The sequence below is a fragment of the Neopsephotus bourkii genome, unplaced genomic scaffold, assembly GCF_033783945.1.
Source record: "Neopsephotus bourkii isolate Nb327-2 ecotype Australia unplaced genomic scaffold, CSIRO-AGI_Nbou_v1 NB_1630, whole genome shotgun sequence".
In the NCBI taxonomy this organism is placed as follows: Eukaryota; Metazoa; Chordata; class Aves; order Psittaciformes; family Psittacidae; genus Neopsephotus; species Neopsephotus bourkii.
This window is the reverse complement of record NW_026902105.1, coordinates 2,934,330-2,962,069: the sequence shown is the minus strand read 5'-3', so window position 1 is coordinate 2,962,069 and position 27,740 is coordinate 2,934,330. Positions and strand designations below refer to the sequence as shown.

The window sequence follows — 27,740 nt, the reverse complement described above, 5'->3', positions numbered from 1 at the left end:
CACTTTAAAAATTGTCTTTATTTTCATTTTCAGGTTTGAGGTCGACCTTCAATAATTTGCAGATAAAATTAGAGTACAAAAATGCTCCTGTTAGTCGAGTTTGAATTTAGGTAGGTTATTAATTACTTCCAAAGAAAACTAAGCTTGCTTTTTCAAACACCATTTCTGTGCACAAGTTATTTAGCTCATTCTTTTCATAACATAGGTAAACCAGATTTCAGTTCAAACATTAAAACATTTTACACTTGGGTGTCAGAATTAAAATCACAAGTAAAAAGTTCTCAGAAAACCATGCCTGAACTGCAGAACAGAAATATGCACTAAAGACATTCCAATGTACACATGCAGAGACATGCGCCTGTGGATATGTATGTATATGAACATACCAGGAAGATCAAAAATACCTGTTTTCTGGTTTGTATGCAATCTCAGTCATTTGGCTAACAACAATGCATGTTTAACCCAATATTCATATATTGCTTACACAATAATTATACTTCCCTATATTTTCAGTATCATTGCTGTCACACAGTAAAATTGTGTGCCTTCCAGTTCATGTCCTGCAGAAATGGCAAAACGATGAAATACACTAAGGAAGTATAAGGGCAAAATGAAGGAAAACTAAAAGAGAAAATTGCACTGAGTCTTGGGAAGATAAATCTAACTAACATTGTCTATTGGTAACTGTAAATTCTCTTCTTTAGCTAATGTCCACTTTCTTTTGAGTGATTATATTTCTCACATAGTGGAAGAAAATGTATTTTGCATGTATATTCACATCAGAGGAAAATCCTATCTGTATGTTGGACTGGAATTATGGAAACATGATAAAATAAGTTTGTTTCTGATTAAAACTTGGACCCTTGTAAATGACAGAAGCTCACTGGGTGCTAGCAAATCACTCCACCAGAAAGCATGCTGTTTCAGTGTAGCTGTAGAAAACCTCATGTGCAACCAAGGGACATTAAACAAACTAAGTGGTATAATCTTTTGGGGAAAACTACATTTCAAAAATTCATATAAAAAGACAGAGATGTCTGCAAGTCAATTATCTAAAGGTCTGTGTCTCGTGGTTATTTCCTGTATTTAAGCTGCTTATGTTTAAAAGATGCTACTCAAAGAACAGACCTTGTAAATAAGACTTCACTCTTAGGAAGCCCACCTGCAGTGAAAATGTCCAGGTGATCCTTTGAGCTTGCTTCTTCCACTAAAACCAGTGCAGGGATCTATTTTTAGGACTTTAAATTGTCTTAAGCAGTATGGACTACGTCCTGTCACCCTTAATTATACAGTGGTATATTATCTTATAAAAAAATTAGCTGTTTCTACTAGTGTTTCACTCTAGCAGAAGGAAAGTAAAGACAACATGAATATAACCCTATCTATGTATAAAGGCAGGATCCACATCTCCACAACATGCTCTTAGTTTTGTTAAGGTCACTGGAAGGTTACACATCAAGAATTAAGAAGCCATCTAAGAGAAAATGTAATTTCTTTTCAGTTACCACCTAATGAATAAGAACAGCAATGTGTCACATGAGAAGAGTGCATAAAGTTGCTTTTCATTAGACATGGTTTGTACCAAAGCAGCTGGATCCAGCCTTTGAATGCCCTACAGCTAGGTTTCAGGATATAGACAGGTTTAGGGGATCTTGAAGTATCTCAGGAAAGTTATCATGAACAGAGAGAGAAGTCATAGAGGGCAGTCAGACTTCACCACTCCACAGTTGCCACCCTGTGGGGGAATGTGGTCAACATAAGCAAGGTCTGTAGCATTGCCCAGATAATTGTGTACCAAGGCCATCTCCTGCTAACCATCCTGTCTCATCTCTTTCTCTGGATACAAAACTCCTGTCTGCTGACTGCTGACATGCAGCTAGGGCTGTTTCACGTACCAATGTGCTATGCAGCATTGCAGGCTTGCTTCTGTTGTGTGACTCAAGACATTGGATGCATCTGGTCAGCACAACATTACAAAATTTCTTAGCTAATAAATAATCTCACCATCAGGACATCTTTGTTTTGGCATCCAGATGCCCTAAATGTGGTATCCACCCAAGGCAACTATCTGTGGAACAGCTTTTAACACAATGAACCTTCCCTTCTGCCTTCCTTCAAAATTCCTTCTGCTCTTTCATACACCAGCATCATCAACCACTTTCTGTAGCTTTCCTGTATCATAAAGGTTTACACTGCACTCTCTCTGCCAGTAAATCCTTTGAAACACAAACGGGTTACAAGTCTGGCACAGATCTGAAACAGTTCATCTTCTGTTATATGCAAATGATGCAGGATCCTGACCATGTGCTTTCAATTAGGTCAGTACATGGCCACCAACAATGGCTATCCATTTCTAAATTAATATTGCTGAGCTGCTACAGCCACTGTTTATTGTTAGAGGGAGTCAGGTCCCTTCCTGTCCTATAATGTTGCTAGCAAGTTGGCAGAAAGCCACAAGTTGGAAGGACGTGTGCAGACTGCCATGGTCTTACCCATAGAGCACTATTTTCAAACTCGTTTAGATCTTCAGTGGAAACTTACAGCACCAGATCTCCTACCAGGTAACACACTGACCTGCAGAAAGCTTACCCTAAATTTTTGCCCCTTTTTAAGACATCTAAATATAAATATTTCTCAGCCTATATCATTGTATGCAGCAATCTCACTCTGACTCTGGATTTCAATTTGCATTTTTGTTGGAATAATTAATAAACGATTCCCTACTGCATAGATACGTTGCACTCCAAGGAAAGTATTAAGTACTCACACACCTAGCAGCAAGTTATTGAAATGATCCTAATATGGAATAATTTATGATTCAGGCCCACATTTCTATTTATGCTTATTTACCTAGTGTGTAAAAAGGACTTTTTACAGCTCATACATGGATTTTCTTCCCAGTGTCACCTGTCTTTTATGAACAGCTTCTGAATAGTTACTTTAAATGGCCATCTAAGGATATTCGTATGTCTAATGGGGGAGGCAAATAAATTTAACTCTTATCTTCATAAACATACAAACTCACAGAGAACGTGTATTATTACTTCTATACTGAGAAGCAGTAAATTGAATTAATTCCTGGTCTTTGCTACACTGAACATTGATATTCCTTTTAGCTGTGTATTTATGATAAACATGAAGTACTATGATACAGGTAAGTGTCTGCATAGCAAATCCGCTATGTCTGATCAAGTAAAGTTAATTTTTGGAGCTGTCATTGCGATATGAATGATACTGGGTTTAAGACCTAAATCCTGCCAATACAGAAAATAAATTAAAACTAAGTAATGAAAGGATTAATATATAAAAAGGTTATTATATGACTTCAGTATATATAATCAATATATAGTTTAAAGGAGATTTAGTAGGAATGGCCTTTGTGTCAGTTTCTGGGTTTGAGTTTTATGATAGTGAGCAGTTTAAATTAATTTTATGACTAAAAATGCAGATTAATTTCTTCATTTCCTGGCTTAAATTGCAATGAAGTGTACCTCTCATCCTCCAGCCTCATCCTAATAGTAATGAAGAACAGGATGTACAAGGAAATAACACAAGACTTAGTAAAAACCAAATGACACAAATTTTGTCACATGTCTGCGCAGTGCCATTGCTTTAGGCAAATGACATCCAAATATCCTACAGTGTCTGCAGCTGGCTTCTACACGACATGCTTCTGAGGGTGCTCAGCAGCAGCAGCATCCTGCTGCATTCAACTTGGAACATCTGGAGATCTTCGTATCTTCAGTGACTGATGACATTTAAATTGCAGTGAAGCCCTGTTAGGTCCATCCTCACCTGTGCTTTTCCTTATTAATTGACACAATTCTTTGTTTTCCTTCTGTCGCTTTGTCTGATGTTTTTTGTAACATTAATGGCAACTTCTTTTGTGGCCATTTTCTGTGTGTCCCATTTACTCTGAAAGTTTTAAAGAGTACAGTGAGTTCCACTGACAGCACAAAGAGTCATTGATGATTACCTCCTAATTTATGAGAACAGTTCTACTTAATCAACAGAATGCCTCCAGCTTTCTTTACACAGTATTGTGATGCAGAGCAACTTTCTCATTCAGCATGGATGCAAGCTTTTATAACTGCTATAAAGGCTGCGGGTGTCAGTAAGCTTTGGATCAACCCTCTTGGCTACAATCATCATCTCTGCACATGTGTATTCTAAAAGCAAATAAATCTGGTTTTAGTCTAGAAGTGGAAATTAAAGGCTCCTTTTGATGTCATTGGGAGTTGAGTGTGCCTAGCCTTCTCTACTTTAAGTTTCTTAACTGAAAACATAGTTTCAGACTGCAAGACCCACTTAGAGTATATACCTTTCAGAGTTTCATCAGATCATTTCCAAATATTCAGAAATTGTCTGTCTTCTTGTTGCCATAAGCAACGCACTGTACTGGGCACTAAAGGGCATAGGTTTAGCAAAGGACGCTCAGAGCTAAGTTAGGTGGGTTTGATTATTGCAATTCCAGTGTTTCATATGGCAAGTTATAAGTGTAAAGAACGACAGGTAAATTAGGCATCATTTATATGGTAACAATACCAGGTGGAATAATGTCTGGTAAACTTCCACTGACATAAGTGGAAGGTACATGTTTATCTGAGAGCAAAACTTGGTGTTTATTTGCTGCTGTGCATTACTTTACATTTCTGCATCCTGAATACCCCTGCTCCTTTTCTGTCTGCTCCCCCAGTACTCCTGTCCACACAAGGACTCTCCAAAGACTACACAAGTCACGAAAATCGAATTAGGTTATTGTCAGTCAGTGACATAATCTGGATACCACCTTTGCTTTTGGGATGCCTGACCATTCTATTGCCTTCACTGGTGTTAGGAACCCTTCAGCAGCAGCATCATTTACTTCCAAGTCGTTTTGAAATTACCCTTACGAGAAGATACTAGTTTCCCAGATGCAGTCTGTGTCAAACCCTTTCTGTTTCCATACCACAGATTGTACCTTGTCAAATAGCTGATGCTAGGGGGAAGGCAATAGGACGCTTTAGAGCTTGATGCCTGAGAAAATGAGAAACAGAGAGGTAAAGCAATTTTCTCCCTACTACCCCACAGGCTGATGGCAGAAGCCAGGTCTCCTGAAAGCACCATGTGCTGCACTGCATTGTATTCTACAGCCTGAAGAGATAAAAGAAAACCTGTTGTCAGTGTGAATGTTCAGATGAATAAAATAGGCACATTTTGAGTTAGGAGGATAGTCACTCAACTCTAGGCACCCAGACTTTAGATGTCCAAATTGGAAACCTGCTCATCTTATGCTTCCCTGAAAAGTCAGTGGAAAAACAGCGATTCAGAATGGCAAACCAGAGCTGGAGCCTGACTTAGATACTACACTTTCAGTGTATGAAAATACTTTTTTTACTATAAGAACTTTAGACAGCTTAGCTTCCTTTCTTAGACATCTGCACTAGATGCATAGAATAATGCAAATGCCCTACTTATCAGAAATTTTCTTTTCGCTGGGTTTCAACAGTACAGATATGTTACTGAATCTATCTTAAGTAGAAAAGGGCAGGAGGATACATTCAAACCCACAGGTCTCCCAGTCAGGCACCTACACTTCATTGAAATGTCAGCAGGATCCATGTCACTGAGGAATATTTCTGTATTACAGCAGTGGAGAAAATAATAGAGTGAAGGTATAAAATAGACATTGTACCACTGTGCTATGTGTTAGCAAATGCAAGGTAAAGTTAAATCCAAATTCCCTTTTTCATTTACTCTGTCCCCTGCATCTAAATTTGCCTCTCTCAACGATGTAATTCCCAAGAGGAGACAGCTTCTTAATGGGGTGGATGTAGCAGTTCCACCACATGCCATGCTGGGAGGTATTCCCATCTGAGAAACCAAGGAAGCAGTAAACCAACTGTAGTTTTTGGATCACTTTAATCTGCAACAGCTCAGCAGCTGCTACACAAACAGGGCAGCAGCTGGAAACATGTGAGAGACAAGCAGGTAGGCAGCTAGGATAGAATTTTGGGCTTTGGTCTAGCCCAAAGCCTTGTGTGTTCATACATTAATGTTACACTGGATGATCCTTCTACAAGACATAGAACGTACAGGTGAGGGGGACAAGGGAGGAGGGTCTGATCCAAAGCCTGCTGAAGTTATGGTAAAGACTCCCACTGACTTTTTCAAGCCTCGCATCTAGCTCTAGGTGAACCAGGCAGGGTTCACGCAGTGCACATAATATAAGCAAAACAGCAATTAAGGAGAAACCCGTTCTCTTTCAGGTAATCTAAACAGTTTGCACAATAGATGCCACAGCTGGACTGAGCTGGAAATATATGTGTGGGGTTTTTTACTGTAACAGATGTGTGTATTACTTCAACTGCCAGATAAAACATCAAGTTTGTGGCCACTCGGTGATGAGGTGTTGTCAGAGGTGGTAGGCTCAATCATGCTCTGGTCATGGTGCAGTCATTTTTTCTTATCCCAAGGCATTAAATACAGTTTGACTGTAGCAAGGAAGACTGTAATGAAAATAAATTTGACCTGGTTGAAGCTACTGCTGAGTGTCAAAGAACATAATGATACTCTCACCTCTGCTGTCTTGAAGCCGTTCTGTCTCTGCGTTGTAGCTCCCATACCATGGACCATAGAGTTCACACACTGAGAACCACAATTGTTCTTCTTCTCGGTGTTCAGCGTTCCAGCTGTGGCTGATGCTGCAGTTACAGCTGTCTGTGCTGATTTCCCATCCTCCAGAAGACCTAGTAGGTACACAGGAAATTGTGCTATTAATACAGATGAACGATTTGTAACTGGCTCTGGATTTCCCCTGTTTCAGCACGTTTTTGTGATAGCACAAGTCATGGAATGTGTGATATGGTACTGCAGTGAGAACAGTTTACCTCCTTTGCTTAACTTTACCCTCACACTTTCCTTTATTTAGTTTTTCTCCTTTAGTCCACTGGCCTGTGAAACACTGGCTCAGAAAACATGCAAAACTGGTTAACGAGTGAAGCATATCAGCCTTTTGGTCACTTGCAGATCTCCATTGGCTTCTTCACACACATAGCTGCTGGCATGACCAGGGTTTAACTAAGGACGCAGAGAGGCTCCCCTTTAACCTGTTTCTATTCTGGGAAATTAAGAAGTTAGATGTGAGCATGACAGATGAGATTGATATGGATAGACATACATACTGCTCTGTTCAGGGCCTTGAACATTTATTTTCATTAGAACTTGAGGAAAGAAATTCAGAAATAATATATTTCATATAGTTTCAACTATCAGTAATCAAATAAATGAGTAATTCACTTTCTGCTCTAGCTATGTGGATAGGTCATGCATTGCACAATATGATATTGGCCAGACTAAAACAATTTTCTCATCTTATTGCATTAACAAAAATCAGTTGTCCTTTATGGTGGGTTCAGAGCACTAAACATCTGGTTGCAATGCTGGGTCTGATATTCAAATACGAAGAGCAAGCAGGATGCATGACTGTAGCTGTCTTTTTTTTTGTATTATTTATTTTGGCAAAGCTCACTTATAACAAGCTTTATGTTAAAATAGAAAAAAAGTCAGATTTACTAACTGGCAATGCAGGTATCAAAACAGGAAGAAAAAGCGAGGATTCACAGATACTAAGTGAAAAATAAGTGTGAGTAAAACCAAAGACAACTCATTGCTACTTGAAGTGTGCGTTGTGTCATCATAACCTTTTGCCATGAATCAGGTGGGAATTCAAATGCAGTACTAAGAGGATTAAGAAGGAAGGAAAGTCTTGAATTATTTCCCATAAATCTGTAAGAAAGGCTGCTTTATCAGTAAAAAGCAACATCAGTAGCAACTGGGAATGACTGAAATCAATAAAGCTTCAACCAAATATTCAAAGTCTTGATATTAAAATATCTAAAGTTGTGCAAGACTCTAAAGACAAACTAATCCCTGCATTTCCCTGAGCAGTCAGGAGATGGTGTTAGTTTCCAAAGGCAGTTTAACTTGTAGTGGTGGTGACTAATAATGCTAAATCATCTACTTTTCGATAGAAAAAAAATGAGTTGTAACTTCAAAATATTAAATTATAGTTTATTTAAAATAATATTTGTCTCTGGAAGCTGCCTTTTGTGCTAGATGTAAAAACTAATGCTGTTCTCCCATGTAAATCTACAGGCAACTTCCCTGTTGGCAAGAGTAAATCTCACCTCTCCTGCATCTCCCAAAAGTCACACCTACTTGTGTTTTGGCTCTTACCTCTTCCTAACACTCCACAGTGCCAGACGAGAGGCAGAAAAATGACTTGCTGCAGAACAGTAAATGGCACAGATTGATATCATAGACAAAATCAGTTGTTAGGAAAGGAGATGGAGAGACAGTTAGCCATGTGTGAGTCAGAGCTCTAAGCCGGGAGTCACACTGTAGTCTACAGCTTCACCTCGCACTGGAGTTGTGAAAACAAGCTTGAGCACAGCTTAGAACAGTCAAAATGATGTAGGCATTAAACAGGAATTCCATTAATTGAAACTTGGATATTTCAAACATATATGAATTACAAGTTTTTCCTTCTGTGGGCTCATCCTACAGAATTACTTTCCACCATGTGTCCCTTTGGCCATCTGGCCTCTAACTAAATTGGTGAAACAGCTGTGAGCTGAAAAGACACTTTGTTGTTAAGCACAGTTGTTCATTTATCAGATTACATTGCATCTTTTGGTCTCACACAGAACAATTTTTCTTACATCAATCCATTTCTGAAGGCTGATGGAAAATCTCAATCCTGAAAATGGTGTATCTGGTTCATTTTTTGTTCTCTGTTAGGCTGCAGCTCAGCATCCTTGTTGCATCCTACATTGCAAGGGTGAGACTTTTTTTTGCACCACTTGTCAGAAACAAATCAGGTATTGGTATCTGAGCATTCAACTATCATTCTACTATATTTTTGCATAGCTGATCTAGTGATCACCATTACTAGTGGAAAAAGCAGTGCTCCTGGTCTAATGGGCAGGTCCATGAGGATTGGAGGTTGCCCAATGTGACACCTCTCTACAAAAAGCAGAAGGATGACTCTGGGAACTACAAGCCACTCAGCCTGACCTTGGTGCCAGGAGAGGTCATGGAGTAGATGGTCCTAAGTAAGATCATAAAGCACATGTGAGAAAACACAGGCATCAGGACCAGTCAGCACGGGTTCATAAAGGGCAAGTCATCCTTGACCAACCTTGTCTCCATTCTACAATAAGGTGACCCGCCTGGTTGATGAGGGAAAGAAAGGCTGTGGACATTGTGTATTTGGACTTTAGTAATTCATTTGACACTGCCTCCCACAGCATTCTCCTGGAGAAATTGGCTGCTCATGGACCTGGACAGGTGGATTCACCACTGGGTTGGAAAGTGGCTGAATGGCAGAGCCCAAAGAGTGTTAGTAGATGGTATCACATCTAGTTGGCAACTGGTCACTAGTGGTGTCCCTCAGGGCTCATTGTTAGAGCTGATGTTGTTTAATGTCTTCACTGGTGATCTGGATGAGGGGATAGAATGCACCCTCAGTAAATTTGTGGATGACACCAAGCTCGGCAGGAATGTTGATCTGCTGGAGGATAGGGAAGCTCTGCAGACAGATCTGGACAGGCTGGATGGATGGGCTGTGGCCAATGGTGTGAGGTTCAACAACAAGGCGAAGTGCTGGGTCCTGCATTTGGGCCACAACAACCCCATGAATGCTCCAGGCTTGGGGAAGAGTGGTTGGTAAGCTACTCAGCAGAAAAGGGCCTGGGGGTGCTAACTGACAGAGCTCAACACGAGCCAGCTTGTGTCCAGGCAGCCAAGAAGGCCAATGGCATCCTGGCCTATATCAGCAGTAGTGTGGCCAGCAGGGTCAGGGCAGTGATCATCCCCTTGTACTCAGCACTGGTGAGGCTGCACCTTGAATCTTGTGTTCAGTTCTGGACCCTCATGACAAGAGAGACATTGAGGTGCTGAAGTGGGTCCAGAAAAGGGCAACAGAGCTGGTGAATGGTCTGGAGAACAAGTGTGATAAGGAATGGCTGAGGTTGGAGAAGAGAAGGCTCAAGTGGGACCTTACCTCTCTGTACAGCTACCTGAGAAGAGGTTGTAGTGAGGTGAGGGTTGGTCTCTGCTCCAATTAGCAAGTGACGGGACAAGAAGTGATGGCCTCAAGCTGTGCCAGGGGAGGTTTAGACCAGATACTGGGAAAAATTTCTTCACAGAGAGGGTAGGGTGCTCAGGCATTGGAATAGGCTGCCCAGGGCAGTGATGGAGTCACCGTCCCTGGAACTGTTCAAATAATGTGTAGATGAGGCCCTCAGTGACATGGTTTAGTGGTGGACTTGGCAGTTTTGGGGTAAAGGTTGGACTTGATGATCTTAAAGGTCTTTTCCAACCTGGCTGATTCTATGATTCTATGAAGAAGCTTTTTGATTTTATTCTGAAATGTTTGGTATTCTGAAGTTAACAATTAGTTAGAATTCTTTTTCATTGCCAAATAGATGATTTAGAGAGTGGACACCAGTTTAGACTTCAGTGATTTGCTCTTGATGTATGAACACTGAGCAGAAATTAAAGTGAGAATGCCTGAGCAGTGGAAGTAAGAGCACAAAATTTGTTGGCAATTCATAAACCGACACCTATTTTATAGACTATATATTTTGCAATTAGACAAAATGCTGATTGCAAAACAGAAATGATGCTAAAAAAAGATTCCGAACACATGGTTACTTTAAAGATAACAAATATATTTGCATTGCTCTGCAAACAGGTTCAGTAATGTTGTTTCCATTCTCATGTTCTCTGCCAGGACAACCCTGCCAAAAGTCTGTGGGCCTCTTGAGACCAGGGAAAACAGCAGATCCTATCACAATGCTCTGTCAAATACACATGCTTTACTTCCAAATGAACTGGCAAGCCTAAAATATTCCTATGACTCACTTCCCAAATCTGAGTTCCTGGGTGATTAGCAAACACCCACCAATGTAATGGTGACCTTTCCCTCAGGAATGGTTAGCCAGTGTTTGGGGAACTGCCAGGCTGTTCCCATTGTGGGGAGGAATGCATGACAAGAGGCAGGTATTTCATTGCTTGTAATCAGGTTTACGTATAAAGAACATTCATGAGTTCTCTCTCAGTGGACACAGAGAGAATACCCAAGCAGCAGCCCCATTACTCATAAAACCAAGCCTATCTTTCCAGAATGAAATATACCTAAAAGAATTTGTCCTCCCATGGCAGTGCTTACTGTTGCCTTCCTTTCTCTAGCTTGCTAGGCTGCACAGGAGAGCTAATTCTTACCTTTCTTACCAGGCCAATAGAAATCCCTTAGGCTGCAGTTTGACAAACACTTTTTTCATCATCATCAGGGAAGAAAAGGGTTATGTTAAATTGAAATTGATCCCTAGACTTTACTCATAACCCAAAGATGCAAGCAGTCAAACTGGCACAACCTGGGAGGTAGCTCAGGAATCAAAACAAGCCACAGAAAGCAGCTTAGGTTGATGTGCTATCCAATGAAGCAGAACAAAACCAAACCGCACTCATCTGGCTACCCTTGTCCTTCTCATTGAGTTGCCTTGTTGAGCTACCTAAATCCTTCAGAGGTATATTCACATTGCTCCCAACTACCCTTACGTCAGGAGACATACATTTGTTTTGTCCATTTAACCCAGATTCACCAGAGATTCCTATTGTGTTACAGCAAAAGCAGTGTCCCAGAGCTGCTGAGCCAGCCGATCCAAAGGAGATGACTGATACAAAGGAGCTTTTCTGTTTCCCTGAATTCTTTTTCACTAAAAGTCTGATGATTTACACCAAATTATGGCAGATCAAATAGTCTTTTTGTATATTTTCACATGCACCGTTTGAATAGTTCTTGAAAATGTAAATTTGCCCAAGTTTGGGTGGTTGGTTGGTTGTTTTTTTCCCCATTAAAATGCTGGCATTAAAGTACTGTCTTTTGTTCAAACTACCCCAAAATATGAAACTTTGGGAAAATTTGGATATGAAAAAAATTTAACTCCAGTTATTGAATTTTACAAATCAAAACTAAGAATCAGTCCCAAAGATATCTGGGTATGTTTTAGCTGTTCCATATTATTTTTTTTTAAGTAAGATATTTAAGAACAGTTTCACCATTGTATCAATATGTAATTCACAGAAAGCTACTTAAAATCAGAGGCATCTCAGAATAAGAATTAAGACCAGCAGGACAGGACAAATCTGTCTGAAACATATCCTGTGTGGAGAACAACATGCATATTAAAGGTAATATAAACTAGAAGAGTACAAGGAGAATAGAACAAGACAGTTGTCACTTCCAACACAAAACAAGGCACTGGTATATTTATGATGCTCATATACACGGTGCAAATAAAACCAGCTCTCCCAGAACTGCTGCTACTCATAATTAATAGTTTATTGTAACACTGAATATTCAGACTGCCAGTAATTTCCAAGTTTTTCCAGTATTTTGGGGATAGCCTCCTACTCCCTTTGCTGCAAATGTAATAAAACATTCAGAATATCCAAGCAAACATCAAAATTAGTTTTTTAGAAGGAGGGCTGAACACACAAATGCTTTGTTACCTTAATTCTCTAAAATTGTTTTTACTAATTAACCATAGTTATTATCACCACGATTTTGTGTTTCAGACTACAAAATTGTGTATTATCCCAGGTACTACACGACAATTTTGTACAGAACAGAAGTTTTCTCTGCAAGAGAATTGTAGGCAGTAAACTGTCCTGTACCATTCAAAGGCATCTTTAAGTTCATAAATGCCACTTGGAAATCTGATGCAAATTCATCAGTGCATTCAAAGAAGTATCTCCATGATGCCCTTTTTTCTCTGCTGGCTGTAGCATACTTATGCCCTAAGTGCCCTTCTCTCAACATCTCCCTCTCTGCCTCATTTACCTTCCTGGCAGGCGGCACCTCACTTCTCTAAAAGCAAGAGTCACCAAGTCCCATCTCCCACCATGTTCTATGAGACCTCTTAGTACATGCTAACATGTTCTGTTGCCTACAGTCCTAACGAGTTTTAAATTTTGACTGAGTTTTCAGAAATTCTCAGATATCAGCATCCTTCAGGTATGTTGTAATTTAAGAGCTACATACTTAAACTTGTATTTTTGCTCACAGATTTGCAAGCTTGTGTCTATTCAAAATAAAGCATGCTTAAAACATGTTATAACTCTTAAAAAAACACCATTTAAATGGGGAGAGGGGAGGAGCAGCCTAAGAACGCTTTTAAAAGGATCAGCAGTGAACAGGTAGTCAAAGAAAATGTAAACCATACAATGTAAAATTTAGACATTGGACCTGTATTTCTCATTTCTTCTGTTATAATGGCAATCCTAGTGATAAAAAAAGCCCCGAGGATAAACAATGTGCAGGTGCTGCTGTATTTCTTCTTGCAGCCTCGTTACACCTAACACTTCAAATGAGTATCTCATGAAGGGGAGAGAAAATATTTATTCTTAATATTTAACTCTTTCTAACCAGATTTTAGTATGGAAATAAATATGGGGGGGAAAGACCATTAATTCAGGTTGGGATAGTAAAACTGGGGTAAAAAGCAAAATAGCATCACGGATTGACAGCTGGCACGGAGAGACAGAGATAAAAAGGAGAACTACAGAGACAGTTTTGTGCATGACAAAATATAATGCTATGATTTCCTCAAGGCTTTTTGCTACACTTTACTTGCATCTTAGAAAGCTAATATGTATTTGCTAATGACAAGGGGTAACGGGTTAAAATTTAAAGAAGGGAAGTTTAGACTGGATATAAGGAAGAAGTTATTTCCTGTTAGAGGCACTGGAATAGGTTGCCCAGGGAAGCTGTAAATGCTCCATCCCTGGCAGTGTTCAAGGCCAGGCTGGACAGAGCCTTGAGTGACATGAGTTAATGGGAGGTGTCCCTGCCCATGGCAGGGGGGTTGGAACTTGATGATCTTAAGGTCTTTTCCAACCCTAACTATTCTATGATTCTATGATTAAGAATGATTTGCTGATGATTGAGAATGAGAGAAACAAACCAGATTGTGAAATTCAGAGATAGCCCTTAATTATCAGGGCTACAGGAAACTTCTCAAACCATGGATAGCATAAAGCTGTGTCTGCCTGTACCTGTTTGCATAGACCTCATCAGAAGAGCAGCATCAGGTGAAATGAAGATTTCTGTGACTAACAAAAATCAACAATGCTGTGATAGCCAATGCTGTCAATGAATTTGGGAGGGGTACAAAGCCTCATAGTACAGAGGCAAAGTTAATCTTAGACAAAAGAATTAGGTCTTTGTGAAGAGAATTATTCCACATGTGCTTGCCACAGTATTCTCCTACCTGATTTTAAAGCAGCAAGTAGTGGCCAAAATTGAACATGAATTCTGACTCAAATAATCTATAGATCTGACCCTGAACGGTGGACCCTGTGCTGTCACATTGAATAACAAGCATGTAAATGTTTAAAGTGGGTAGCTATTGATTAATATGCTAAACTTACATCTTTGGGATTTGTTCGTAACAAACCAGTGAGGTTCAATATTCTTTTTCAGCAGCACCCTTTTTTAATTATTGTGGCTGTTATCTCATGAATAATGCAGAAGATGCTGTTTCAACAAATGCGTGCATAATAAGATATTGCACTGTAAAAATGGACTCTGAGATAACTTACAGTAAATACAAATGGAAGCAACATGCAGTTGCTTCCATAGGAAATCTGTATTTGTCACCATTACTGAGCTGCTTTTAATGCTACTGAGTGATAATAAGTATAGAGATCACTGAAATACTTGTTTTCATTATCTGAAACTTTTCATGTTAGGGAAAGCTACAAACTGGAGGCCTGAGTGCTGGTATGTACTTCTGCTGCAGAAATAACAACACACCATGGATCCCATAAAAAATTAATGGAGTGGAGGTGATGACAAAAGTCAAGTTTAAGTCATCTCCTCCAAAGCAGTAGCCTCAGGGATGAGTCCAGATGCTCAGGAAATCTGCAATAGCTTTTTTTTCCCTAACAAGAAAGCATTTAGAAACTTTCAGGCATAGCAAAGAGTGGGTTTGAAAGCCAGGACGGAGAATCCACAAGATCTATGGACTGAAAAGGCAAGAAAATGTCATCAGAAACGATGTTTTGCATTTATTGAATCAGTAAGTACAATAACTCAATAAGCTGTCTAGACATTCAGAGAATCCAGAATGATTTATCCGAACTCTAGTGTGATACGAATTTTAGACAGTGAAGCAAAACAAGCTAAATGTATTTGCATCTCCTATACATTGCGTATCAGCCATCAAAGCTCTGTGGAGTCTCTCTTTAGAGGTGCCACAGAACTGATTCCCGCAGAGGCTGGGGTGAAGGTAAGGGAGGACATCTGTCCTCCTTACACGAAGTCCCCACGCAGGCAAGGCAAATGCCTCCCACAAGCTGACTCCAGCCAGGCAGGGCTGAGCCATGTCCCAGCACACAGCAGGCATGGGGGAGCTGCAAGAGCTTTGTGTGCCTTCCTCCCAGCTTCCATGGGATGCTTGTTTGAACTCGGCTCGCCCTACACCACAAACAGCTTATTCATTCTCTGTTTAGAAGGTATCGCTTTTACTTTCAGAGGTAAGAGAAGTAGGTGATAAATAAGGGGAAATTCCCTATTTATGAAAGACAGCAGGGATCAGATAATAGCTGAAGGCAAATCAGACTCTGAGATCCTGATCTGGTTTTCTCACATTCAGGAACCTTATGGAATTATGTTTTTCTGTAAGATTATGGTATTAAATATTTAATCCAGTACTAAAAGAACTGACTTACAACTAATATATTTAATGCTTTTAAATGAATATGTGCACATTGGGGTCCTGGCAGAACTGAGAGACCAAGCATCACATCTTGTGAGAGTTTTGGCTGGCAGGTTTGCTTATTTTCCTATCTCCTGCCACTTCTTTTCTAAACTTAAACAGTCCTATAGATTTCTGTATTTCAAAACTTCTTTTACCATTGCCATTTTGAAATAAGGCGAGAGGCTCCTTATGTTAGGTAAAAGGATTTTCTAAAAAACTTTAAAACTGGAATTTAACAGAGATAAATAAGTGTACAGTGAATAGCTCTGAAAGTCTGATCAGATTTGTTACTGTAGTATGACATTTTCAACTAGAGAGTATTCAAGGGGTTTAGCAGACAAGTAGAATATAAAACAGGCAGCATTAAAGCTGCAAACCTTGGTATTCCTTACATGGCTTATTTTCCCAGGCACAAGCAGATGCTAAATCTTTGCCTATTGGTTTATTTTTATTTCAAATTATGATACAGAATCATGGTACAAGTACCTTTAAACAGACTTAATAATGTTGCAACTGCATTTATGAAATGAAAGGTGAATATAAAATTTGTATTTATTCCAAACATTGCAACACTTGTAAACAATGTGTGGTCATTCCAAAGCTCAAGACAAAGAATGCTATGTGGAAAATAGACTTCAGAAGCAGAATAAGGGGGGATTGGTCTGACTATGGAGGGAAGATAGAAAAGGTAAATTTGTAACGATGGTGCAAGGGCAGCACTTAATATCAGAAAGACTGCAGAATTTGGATAAAGAAAAATTTTAATAACCGGAACAGGAAAGAACCACCGCATTTTTGCTATATTATGGAATAGCAATTGGCTACATTTTGGAAGACAGTGAAGGCTGAGTATATTTTATGCCTCAGAAAATCATGAGATGGAATGGTTTAAGCAACTTACCAGTGCCACATGATGTGCCAGAAACACATCACTCATCCCTCCAAAGTGAAAAAAATAACCTACAAATAGCAAACCTCTGAGGTGCTTTTCATAATACTGCATTTTTGGACAGGCAGTGCAGGGATCTGCTTTTCTACGTGCAAAGATACAGGCTGTTTCAGTGCTGCCCATGAAAAATTCACCTTGAAAATTATACCCTCCAAGCGCAATACTTTATATCATGGGTGTCCAAACTAAGTCAAGTCAGCCTGTTTTCCAAAGGGTCTTACTTTTGCCTCAGTTCCTGTTTGACCTTTTCCTTTAAAATACAGAGAAAGACGTTCCCATTACAGGAAAGCACTGTTCAAGGTGGAAAACAAGCTGGCTGCCTCTCAACCATCCTTCCCACAGCTGTACCCACCCCTTCTGAAGACAGGTTCTTAGTTGTGGCTTAGATTTGTAGATGTTCACATGGCCTTTCCTCCTCTTTCACGTGGCCTTTCGTTCTCATTCAGGATGTGGTTATGACACATCACTCATGTTTTAGAATAATTTCCAATCCAGAAATGGAAAGTAGTATTATTATTCTCATTACCTAGCTAATCACACATGAAATTTTAAGATGAGCAGATAGTATCATTTCAATTAATCACACTAGGGAGCAGCAAAAATATTTAGGCAGACCAAACAGAAATCCTTATGAAAAACATCTGAAAGAAACCCAAGGTTCTGAAATGGTTCAGCAGCTGTAAATTGAAGCTAAATGTTCCATGTAAGACAGCAGACATGTATTTTAACAATGAGTGATTAGCTACTGGCCCAATTTACAAAGGCTTTGCTGAAATGTCAGCCACTGGAAAGCTGTGAATTAAGTGTGCGAATGTCCCAAAGGTATGCTCCATACAGGAATTAATTCAGGAAAGAATCTTTTGCATCTCTTCCACAGGCAATGTAAACACTCGGAAAGCACTCAGGCACCAGCTTTATCCAAGTGGCAGAAATCCATGCTTTTAACACTGCAAGTGCTTGAAGCAATTCTGATGGCCCACTTGGGAAATACTAGCAGTTTACAAGAATGACAATTGGAACATGAGGACAATATCCATATGAAACAAAGAAACACAACCATATGCATTGCTAGGAAACTGGTAAAAATTACATATATACATATATATATATAAAAACCCAAACAGTCAATCAGTGGAGTATTGCTTGATTATTTTGCTCTCAGTAGCTAGCATCCATCCGAACAGGCAAGCCTGAATACATGATCTTCCAGGAGGCCACTTAAAATGTAAGGCTCAGTCAAGCAAACAGCAATGCAGAAACAATCTGGAGGGCATTGGTGGATTCAGGAAAACCTTAATGGAAAATCCTACCTTGCAGACTACTGCTGCCCATGCTAGTCAGTAAAATGTCACTCCCCATCTACCGGTTTTACTTTTAACCTCTATTTTTCCTAAACGGAAGAGGAAAGGCAGCATGACAGTCTAGGGAAGAAGTTATGCAGGTACTCATCAAATAAAATTGAGGTAGGAACACGTCATTTATTTGCATGCTATGAAGAACCAAGGCACTTTTTCATGCGAGGCCATTGCTGAGAAATGCACACAATCACACAGCTTTCAGAACATTATCCACACAATCTAAAAGAGAGTGCTGCTTTATGTGAGTCAAACAAAAAGCCTTACAATAAACATGAAAAAATGCCTGAAAGTTCCGTACCTGACCACAGGTACAGAGAAGACAGATTTCTGTCACTTAAATGCTACATTACTGCAGTATGTGCTCTGTGGAAATTTTTTGGTATTTTAATTAACAGGCAATGAGATAAACCGCACTCTGAACTGTGTTTCCTGTATGAAATACAGCACACCATTACGTCACACTGGCAGGAACCTTCACTTTAAGCTAATTCCATTTGTAAGTGTTAGTTTTGAACTCTACATTCCTAAATTGGAAAATACAGGGTTAGAACAGACCAGAAAATGTAAATTCACTCCTGAGAAAAAGAAACAAGAATTTTTAAATGTCCTGAATTGGGATTTAAAGGGAAAAAATATAGAGCTTTTTCCTCAAGAAAAATAATTTTGCAGAACAATTTATTCCTGAGCATCCTGCAGGCAGGAACTGCCATTAACAAAACCCACTGCTCAGGTTTCCTGCTCAAAACCTTTCATTCAGACACCATCCCTCCTCCCCACTGCCTGCTGCCCAGGCAGAGGGCAACAGTTCTTCCTGTACTTAATGACAGCCCTTTGGCACCCAGCAAGTTTTTCTCACTAAAGCTATCAGTGCTGCAAGAAGAATGTTTTCCACTGGAAGCCATCTGGAGAGAAAGTTTCAAAACACCTCTGCTGCCAATCATCTCCATTGGTGCTCAAAAGCCTTCCTCCTTTCTGGTCCTGTGGAGCTAGGAAAGCCTTTCATCTAATTCAAGCATTAATGCACATCCTATTGTTAGTGAATTTATTTTATCACTGAGTAAATGATTATACTGGGGGAAACCATGGGCAATCAATTCTAGTAGGTCTGCTACAGACTGCAGGAGGGTTTAGCAGGTTTGTTGCCCATTAGTCAAATGGGAATTAATCAGAGATTAAGAGGCTTTGTGGGAAAATTATACTGTATTTTAAAATGGGTTTTTTCAGCTTTTGCAGTTTTGAAAGCATCCTAGAGGCAAAAAGTGCAGTGCTGAGGAAGGAGCAGGCAGCTGGAGAGCCCTGCCAGCCCCTGCCCTACCCTCCGGCTGCAGGGCTATTGGGGCAACTGCTCCCCCCCTTGAGACATCAGGACCCTTCAGGAAGCTTTGTCCAGTACCTGAATGTCACCAATCACCTACCATTAAACAAGATTGAAGTTTTCCCAGCAATTGAGTCTAATACATCTCACAAGACAGCCTTCCAGTATCTGAAGGGGGCCTATAGGGATGCTGGGGAAGGACTCTTCATTAGGGACTGTAGTGATAGGACAAGGGGTAATGGGTTAAAACTTAAACAGGGATATAAGGAGGAAGTTTTTTAATGTGAGGGTGGTGAGGCACTGAAATAGGTTGCCCAGGGAGGTTGTAAATGCTCCATCCCTGGCAGTGTTCAAGGCCAGGTTGGATGAGGCCTTGGGTGATATGGTTTAGTGTGAGGTGTCCCTACCCATGGCAGGGGGGTTGGAATTTGATGATCTTAACCCTAACTATTCTATGATTCTATGAAAATAACTTGTCTATCAATTATCTTATTATCTTATTATTATACTTTCAATAAAATTTTGCTTTCGATGGACTCTTCCTTGTTGTACAGCAGTTGATGTTTATTACTAGAAAACTAATTTTAAAATACTTTTAGAGGTGGTAGAGAGAGGTTGCTTAGTATGTTGTGATGGGCAAAATAAGTATCAGTGACATTTTTCAACTGAAACAACAAAATAAATACAACACCCACAAAGCATATAATTACACAGAATGGCCATAATGCAAAATGGCAGCAACATTCCCATCCAAATTACTTACATTCCCTATACATTATCTGAAACAGTATTTGCATTTTGTAACACTTGTACTTCCATAAATTAACAAAAAGCTTAAGCATAGGTGGTCTCAATATCAATAGGGCTTTTTTCCATCCTTAAAAATAGATGTTTAGATTTGAGGAGTAGGATGGGAAGGGGTGGGATGACTCGGAGATATAAAATGAAATGCCAAATTTATATGACAATATGTTGAAATATTTTGTTGGTTCCAATCTGCATTTCAGCTGTTGTTCTTAAACGCCATCTGCACCTATGTGAAATTAACACAGCATTGAACTGTCAAGTGACATCAAAGAAGAAAATGCATGGCTTGGAAGAATTAACAGCTGTGGTGGGCTGGAAAATATGGTTATTACAGAAAGCTGTATTTATCAGCTTAGTCTATTTTTTCCAATAATTTCAATGCTCTCTTGTGGTGGAGTAAATACTGGTTTAGGCCAATACTTCAATCTTTGACTGTGTTCGTGTTGAATGAGGAATGGCAATGATCAGTAGATTTGGGTCAGCAGATTGACAACCATAATTTATTACAGAGATTATCCATTTAATTTTATTATTTTCTTGTTCTGCTATCTAGGGTTATTTATAATTCCCTGACCCATAGACTGATGACGAAATGTTGGGGGGTTTCTGGCAAAAATGATTATTTTTCTGTTCCCGAGGGAGGCATAAGTCTGGGTGGTGCATCAGTGTTATTTCCCTTCCATCCCGCAACACTTCCCACTGCTCTCCGGCAGATGTGCTGTGATAAGATTGACTAGAAATCCCTACAGCATAAGAGACTGGTTAACTCCTCTGAGGCAGCAGGGGCTCTGGCCTTTTCTATTGCTTTGGCTTACCTCCACATTTGGTACTGAGTTTGTAGATCCAGTGCTGACACCAAGGTTTTCTATTTATGTGGTTTTCCAGGGTGCAGTGTGGTACGACTCAAAATGAGGTGCCACTCAGAAAGAAACCCTCTGAAGAACAGCCCTACCAAATCACGCTATTAAGAACGTGACTTTCAGAGGCCTTTAAACCCAATCTTCTTGTGCCGATGGAAGCATCTACACAAACCCCTTGTACAGAGGCACTTTCCATGTTTAAGAAGTTTATCAAACATCCATGTAAATGTTAACACAAAAAAGGTGGTGTACAAAGTAGAAAAGACACATAAGAAGGCCGCTTTCTGAAAGCTAGGTGGTAAAATACAGATGCAAAAGCATTCTGCCCCTACTCTATGAAACATCCCACAAGATATTTTACCTGTCTTCTCTTTTTGGGTGGCTTACAAAGATTTCCTTGGTACCACCTTCCATATAGAGGCTTGTGACAACTGAGGCAGATATCACATAATTAAAATCCAGAAATGATATTAAAATGCGATGCTTCAGCAAATATCATTGTGGTGGCTTGACCCTAGCTGAACGCCAGGTGCCAACCAAAGCTGCTCTATCACTGCCCTCCTCAGCAGTACATGGGAGAGAAAAATATATCAAAGGGCTCAAGGGTTGGGATAAGGACAGAGACAGACCACTCACCAGTTCTGTCACAGAGAAAACAGACTGGACTTGGGGACATTAGTTTAAGTTATTGCCAATCAAAATCAGAGCAAGATAATGAGAAAATAACCCCCTTAATTCTTAAAACACCTTCTCCCGCCCCCCTCTCCTGGGCTTAACTTCACTCCCTATTTTCTGTGACTCCTCTCAGTGCAGAGGGACAGCGAATGGGGGTTGTGGTCAGTTCATCACATGTCTCTGCTGCTTCTTCCTCCTCAGGGGAGCACTGCTCACACTCTTCTGCTCTCACAGGAGGCAGTCGTCCATGAATGCCTTCAATGCGAGTCCTTCCCATAGGTTGCAGTTCTTCATGAACTGCTCCATCGTTGATCCCTGTAGGGCTGTGGCTCTCACATATTCTCACTCCTCTCTCCAGCTGCAGTTTCTCCTGTGCAATAACATTTCCCCCCTCTTAAATACATTATCCCAGAGGTGCTACAACCGTCACTGATGGGCTCAGCCTTGGCCAGCAGTGGGTCTGTCTTGGATCCATCTAGCATTGGCTCTACTGAACATGGAGGAAGCTTCTGGCAGCTTCTCACAGAAGCTACCCTTGCTACCAAAACCTTGCCATGCAACCCCATTACATCATTATAGCCAAGGTCTTGGCTACGGTGGGATATGGAATTACTGTAATATGCCTACAGTCCAGACAGAGTCTATATTTATTCACTTTTACTGTAATTCTTTACTGTAGTAAGGTTATGTCCTGAAAATATAATATCCTGAAAATATCAGAATAACTGTTAAAATTGTTTCTTAAACATACCAGATTTAAAAGAAACCTGTTAATAAAAGAATAGTAGTAGATGGACATAAGAGCAGAAGGAGATCCTGATATACCAATGTTACACACTAGCAAAAGTGATCCCTCTTTGGCTCTTAACCTAAAGTAGAGTTTTTATTAAATACTTCTCTGCAGTCCAATTTGCAAAGAGCCATCTGCTGCACCAAGTTCTTAATTTACAACCTGATGCTTGCTTACTCATTCCTGCTAAGGTTTTACCTTTACGTACACATGGTAAATGCAACAACAGATGCCTGCAGCTGTGGTCCAGACCAGCACCAGCCCCTGTTGTTATGGCAACTGGTGTGCGCACAGCCCTGCTCTTCCGCTGTGCTGCTCCCAATCCTGCTACTGTGAAGAATGGAAAAGCAATCCTCAAAAACTTCCTGAAACCCTGTATTCTGCGCCCTGAGTCTTGGCCAGAGCCCAGCTGCAAAGATTAACCTGGACTGTAAAACTCCCCACAGCTGTCAGAGACCAGAAAAGATTAGAGCAGCAGCATAAACTGGACATGTAACCCCAGAGAAAAGAGCAAGAATTATTCATAAATGCACAACTATGTTTAACTATGCAAGATAAACTGTTAGCCAGCCATATTGCTACGACACAATAAAATTTCTCCTGTATTCTGCTAATTTTCTTTATTCATTTTACAAAGGACTTGATTCTACTCCCATTTCATAGTTATTTTGTAAATGTCTTCACCAGGGGATGAACTGATCCTAGACGTCAGATTCCATTCCTGGGAGACCCCTGGTTGTAGGTACATTTGCTGATGACATGAGCAAGTTTTTCTCCCAAGTCCCAGGTGAGTGTGTGAAACATGGATAACGTTTTTTCTTAATATGCTCCAGGAAAAAATGACTTTAGTGTAGAAATAGTGCAAATTACAAAGAATAAACAAACAATATCTGTTTTTAAAGCATTAGCCAATAGTGAGAGTCAAGTAATGATACAAACCAAATGTTTTATTAGCTGAGGAACTGAACAAGTGAGCCCTGAGGCAATCAATATGCAGCTTTTCAGTTCTGATTTGAAAGAATTATTTTTCACTTGGTTGTTGCACCATTTAAAACGTAATCATTATTATTTGCATTTCAGTAACAATGTCTAGCCTGTCTTACTGTGCTGGTTGCTGTTGGACAACAGCAAGGAAAGATCCTGTCCTAAGGCATCTGCAGCCCATGAGGTAAATCATGATTATAAGGTCTCTCTGACCATGAGGCAACATGCTGCTTTATCCACTGAGGCAATTTCAAGTATAATAATAAGAAAAACGAATACACTGAAAAATAGAAAACAATAGAAATAAAATGACCTAAAGCCTGCTTTAAAACAACGTCAAAAATATTTTGTTATAGTTGATACTGAATGGGTCTTGTAAAGCACTTTTACAGTACTGGTTTCTGGTAGGAAATTGTGCACCTGAAGTTACACACACACACACACACACACACACACACATCAGCAAGTTACCCTGATGTAACACAGCAGGCAATGCAAATGTGTTCCGAAATACTCGACAGGTTCTGTGCAGTTTTTGTTAATTGAGCTTTTCCCCTGCGGTTTGCTGTAACCTGTGGTGACTGCCCCGGGGACTCTCCTGCTCCTGCAGATTCTTACTTCCCCAGGAAGTCATTACTTGTGCTAACTCTTCCACTTAGCTGAATCAGACCCTCTAAAGAGAAGGCAATTTGTGCAAGGGATTGCAAGGATCAAAGAATGGTTACTAAGCAGAAATCTAACCTATTATTTTCCCCAGCTATAGCAGTAGCCGAATCCTGTGAAAAGTTGTTCGCTCACATAGCAGTGGATGTTCTTAAGAGAAATCATACTATTGTTTGGGCTCACCGTGAGTCTTTCCTTTTTCCCCCTTCATGGAAACCACCCAGCTTAAGAATGGAAACCACCCAGCTTAAGAACAGTACATACGCTTCTCTCCTAGATGATGTCTTTCAGTTTCACCACCAGCAGTGCTTCATGAAGGTACATACTGCTCTTCTACCCCTCTTCACAGGATCAATTTACTCTGTTCATCACTGTCAAAGCCTCAGCAGTGTACTGCAACAAGTTGCTACCACCTATATTCATGGCTGTTAGTGACTTGTGAACCTAGGAAAAGTTGTCTGTCTATATTATACAGCTATATTATAACAACTGATGCTGCTCTATATATCTTCCTGTAAAAAATAGGGAGCTTGCAATACACTTCATTAAAATTGACGTAAAAAAATCAAGTAGGGAAGTGAAATAGGATCAGTTGAAATAGGAAGGAAGGAAAAGCAAAGGGAAAATTAAAAAAAAAAAAAACCCACACCAAACAAACCAATCTCATTACCTCCTTTTCAATTTAAAAACAGTTTAACTTGTAGAATGCTTTAGTAAAAGTACAAATATTTGGCCACACAAATACATACAGCTCCAGTGAGCAAACACAGAAAGGCAGATGCTGGCTGACAAAAAGAGAAGGATATAAGGAAATTTTGGGGTGGGATGGAATTACTAAGATTAATATATGGTAATTATTAACACTTTATGATCCTGTATACTATACATTCTTTCACCCCCAAGTGATTTACTCCTCTTTCCATTTTGATGTCCAGTGTCTGGTGGGAAATCTTTTTTCCCCCACTTAACTGAAAGATGTTGACAATCACAGCTTTTTCCTCAAATCTTTCCTTCATCCTGTCTCCACTTCTCTCTCTTAACAGAATTTCACCATTTTTTCCAAGCAAAAGATGACAAAGAACATTTTCACTCCTTTCTCCCCAGCTGCCTTTTGGCTGGTCCCCCCTTTCTATGTTCCAGTTACAGAAGTTTCCTACCTCTGCTTATGCCAGTGTCACATTCCATCTTCTCATCTCCCCCATCCTGCTCTTACCCCTCCCTCACTCTTCCCTTTCATCTCTCACTCTTAGGTAATTTTCAGTTCTCACAATAAATCCATGTTTTCCTCTTCACATCTTAAACTCATACTTGACCTTATTTGCCCCTCCATTTGCTACTTCCTCTCCCTTTCATCTGTAAATTCACTGAACATTCTGTTTCTAGTCACTAGAGTACCTCTCCTTACTCCTTTCCTTTCCTACATAAAGCCTTAACCCACAGCAGCTCTCAGTGAGGTACTCGATGGTACTAATCAGGACCTGTGTGCAATCCTGCCACCACAGCTGTGTTGAAGAGTCAGTCTCACCCTTCCTGAAGTCCTACTAGTCCTTCCTTTGTTCCTGTCCTCATTCCCTTCCTCTCTAATCTCTTCTGCAAAGTTTTCTTGTAAAAGAGTTTCTCTTACCCTAATCAGTCTCTATTGGACTTCAGTGTTATCTCTTTTTATTTCTGGTATTCTCATCTGTAAACACAAACTCAAGTATCACATGTTTCTAGGAAGAATACTTACTGGTCTACTTCTTTATCACTTCCTGTTCAGTATCAAATCTTGAACTAATTGGCTTCCATTTATGTTTAGGCACCAACTCCAAGTAAACTTAGAGCAGACAAGTAGCTAAGCAGTAATAGCTAAGTAAACTAAGGAGCACAGGTAATGCTAAGTGTGCTACAGAGATAACACTCCTTGTGTTTAGCCTTCATTGCTGGAGCTTTCTAGATATCACTGCAATACACCATAATTCTAAAATATTTTAAACCCCCTGTCAGTTCAGAGCTCCTCATTCCCTTCCCCATCTCTGTCCCTACCATAATAGCTTATGTGCGCAGCTCAGAATGAGAAGAACTGGGAAATTCCAACTTGTAGGTCAGCTCCGGGGCAGCCAACCATCTGATTAGTTTTCTGTGTATCATTCTAATTTGAGGTGGTTCGGAAGAAGGCTGCATATCACCACACCTTCCTTGTTCTAAGCCTATTTCCAAATGACTTGGTTTGCAAAAAAAGCCTTAGCAAGAGCCTCAAAGACCAAGTTTACCTCTGGTGATGTTACTGCATTGCTGATGGCATGTATATGCTCTCTGTCAAGCCAAGCACCACCGGGAGAACATCTCTAGATATTGAGCAAGCTCTTAAAGAAACGCCCAGGGGCCAATGGCCTGAATCTTGCCAGGAGGCTGGGGACCGGGAGAAGCCCGGGGTGCTCAGTGGTGCCGCTAGCAGCCTGCAACGTCTTTAAGCACAGACCTTGGGGCATGCAGGTTTCTTGGTTGGGGTAGAAAAAGACGTTCTCTGCAAAGCAGGTGAAGTACATAGATAGGTGGACATGCACACCTACATGTGCTATCTATAGGTGGACATACATCCCTACATGCACTATCTACAGGTGGACATACACACCTACATGCACTATCTATAGGTGGACATACATCCCTACATGCACTATCTATAGATGAACACACACACCTACATGCACTATCTACAGGTGGACATGCATCCCTACATGCACCATCTATAGGTGGACCTACATCCCTACATGCACTATCTATAGGTGGACCTACATCCCTACATGCACTATCTATAGGTGGACATACACACCTACATGCACTATTTATAGGTGAACACACACACCTACATGCACTATCTATAGGTGAACACACACGCCTACATGCACTATCTATAGGTGAACACACGCCTACATGCACCATCTATAGGTGGACATACACGCCTACATGCACCATCTATAGGTGGACATACACGCCTACATGCACTATCTATAGGTGAACACACGCCTACATGCATCATCTATAGGTGGACATACACGCCTACATGCACCATCTAAAGGTGGACACCCACGCCTACATGCACCATCTAAAGGTGGACACCCACGCCTACATGCACCATCTATGGGTGGACATACACGCCTACATGCACTATCTATATATGTGTATACAGGTGTGCATCACCGCCCCTCCCGCCTGGCCCACCCGCGGCGGGGCCCCACTCACCGGGGCGCGGGCCGCTCGCCTCGGCGCTGCCGCCCTCCTGCGGCGGGCTCTCGGAGTCGGTGTTGGTCAGCCAGGTGGACTCGGTCTCCCGCGTCCAGCTCTCGTAGTAGCGGGGCTCGATAGCGTCGGCCCTGCTGCCTCCGCAGCCCATGGCGCCGTCCCGCTCCCCGCCGCTGCCGCCCGGGCAGCACCGCGCCACCGGGCACGGCCCCGCAGCAGCCCTGCTCACGCCCTCCTCCCCATCCCCGCTCGCCCAGCTCCGCTCGCCTTTCTCACCCTTCTTCCCGGCTTTATCATCTCCTCAGCTC

The 27,740-nt window shown here is 40.7% G+C and overlaps 1 protein-coding gene across 2 annotated transcripts; it reads right to left on the bottom strand.

The window, feature by feature from the left end:
* On the bottom strand, window positions 1-27,740 carry BAALC (BAALC binder of MAP3K1 and KLF4). 2 transcript variants are annotated; one of them, XR_009728447.1, is made up of 4 exons: window positions 27,433-27,740; window positions 6,559-6,728; window positions 1,163-3,915; window positions 1-1,128 (listed from the first exon to the last, which is right to left on the bottom strand). XR_009728447.1 is itself a non-coding variant. In XM_061373371.1 (3 exons), the coding sequence occupies exons 1-3, from the start codon at window positions 27,581-27,583 to the stop codon at window positions 3,811-3,813; spliced, it is 426 nt and encodes a 141-aa protein (XP_061229355.1). In that variant the 5' UTR covers window positions 27,584-27,740; the 3' UTR covers window positions 1-3,810. The 2 variants fall into 2 exon arrangements, 1 of the variants encoding a protein (XP_061229355.1); XM_061373371.1 differs by having other exon boundaries at window positions 1-3,915.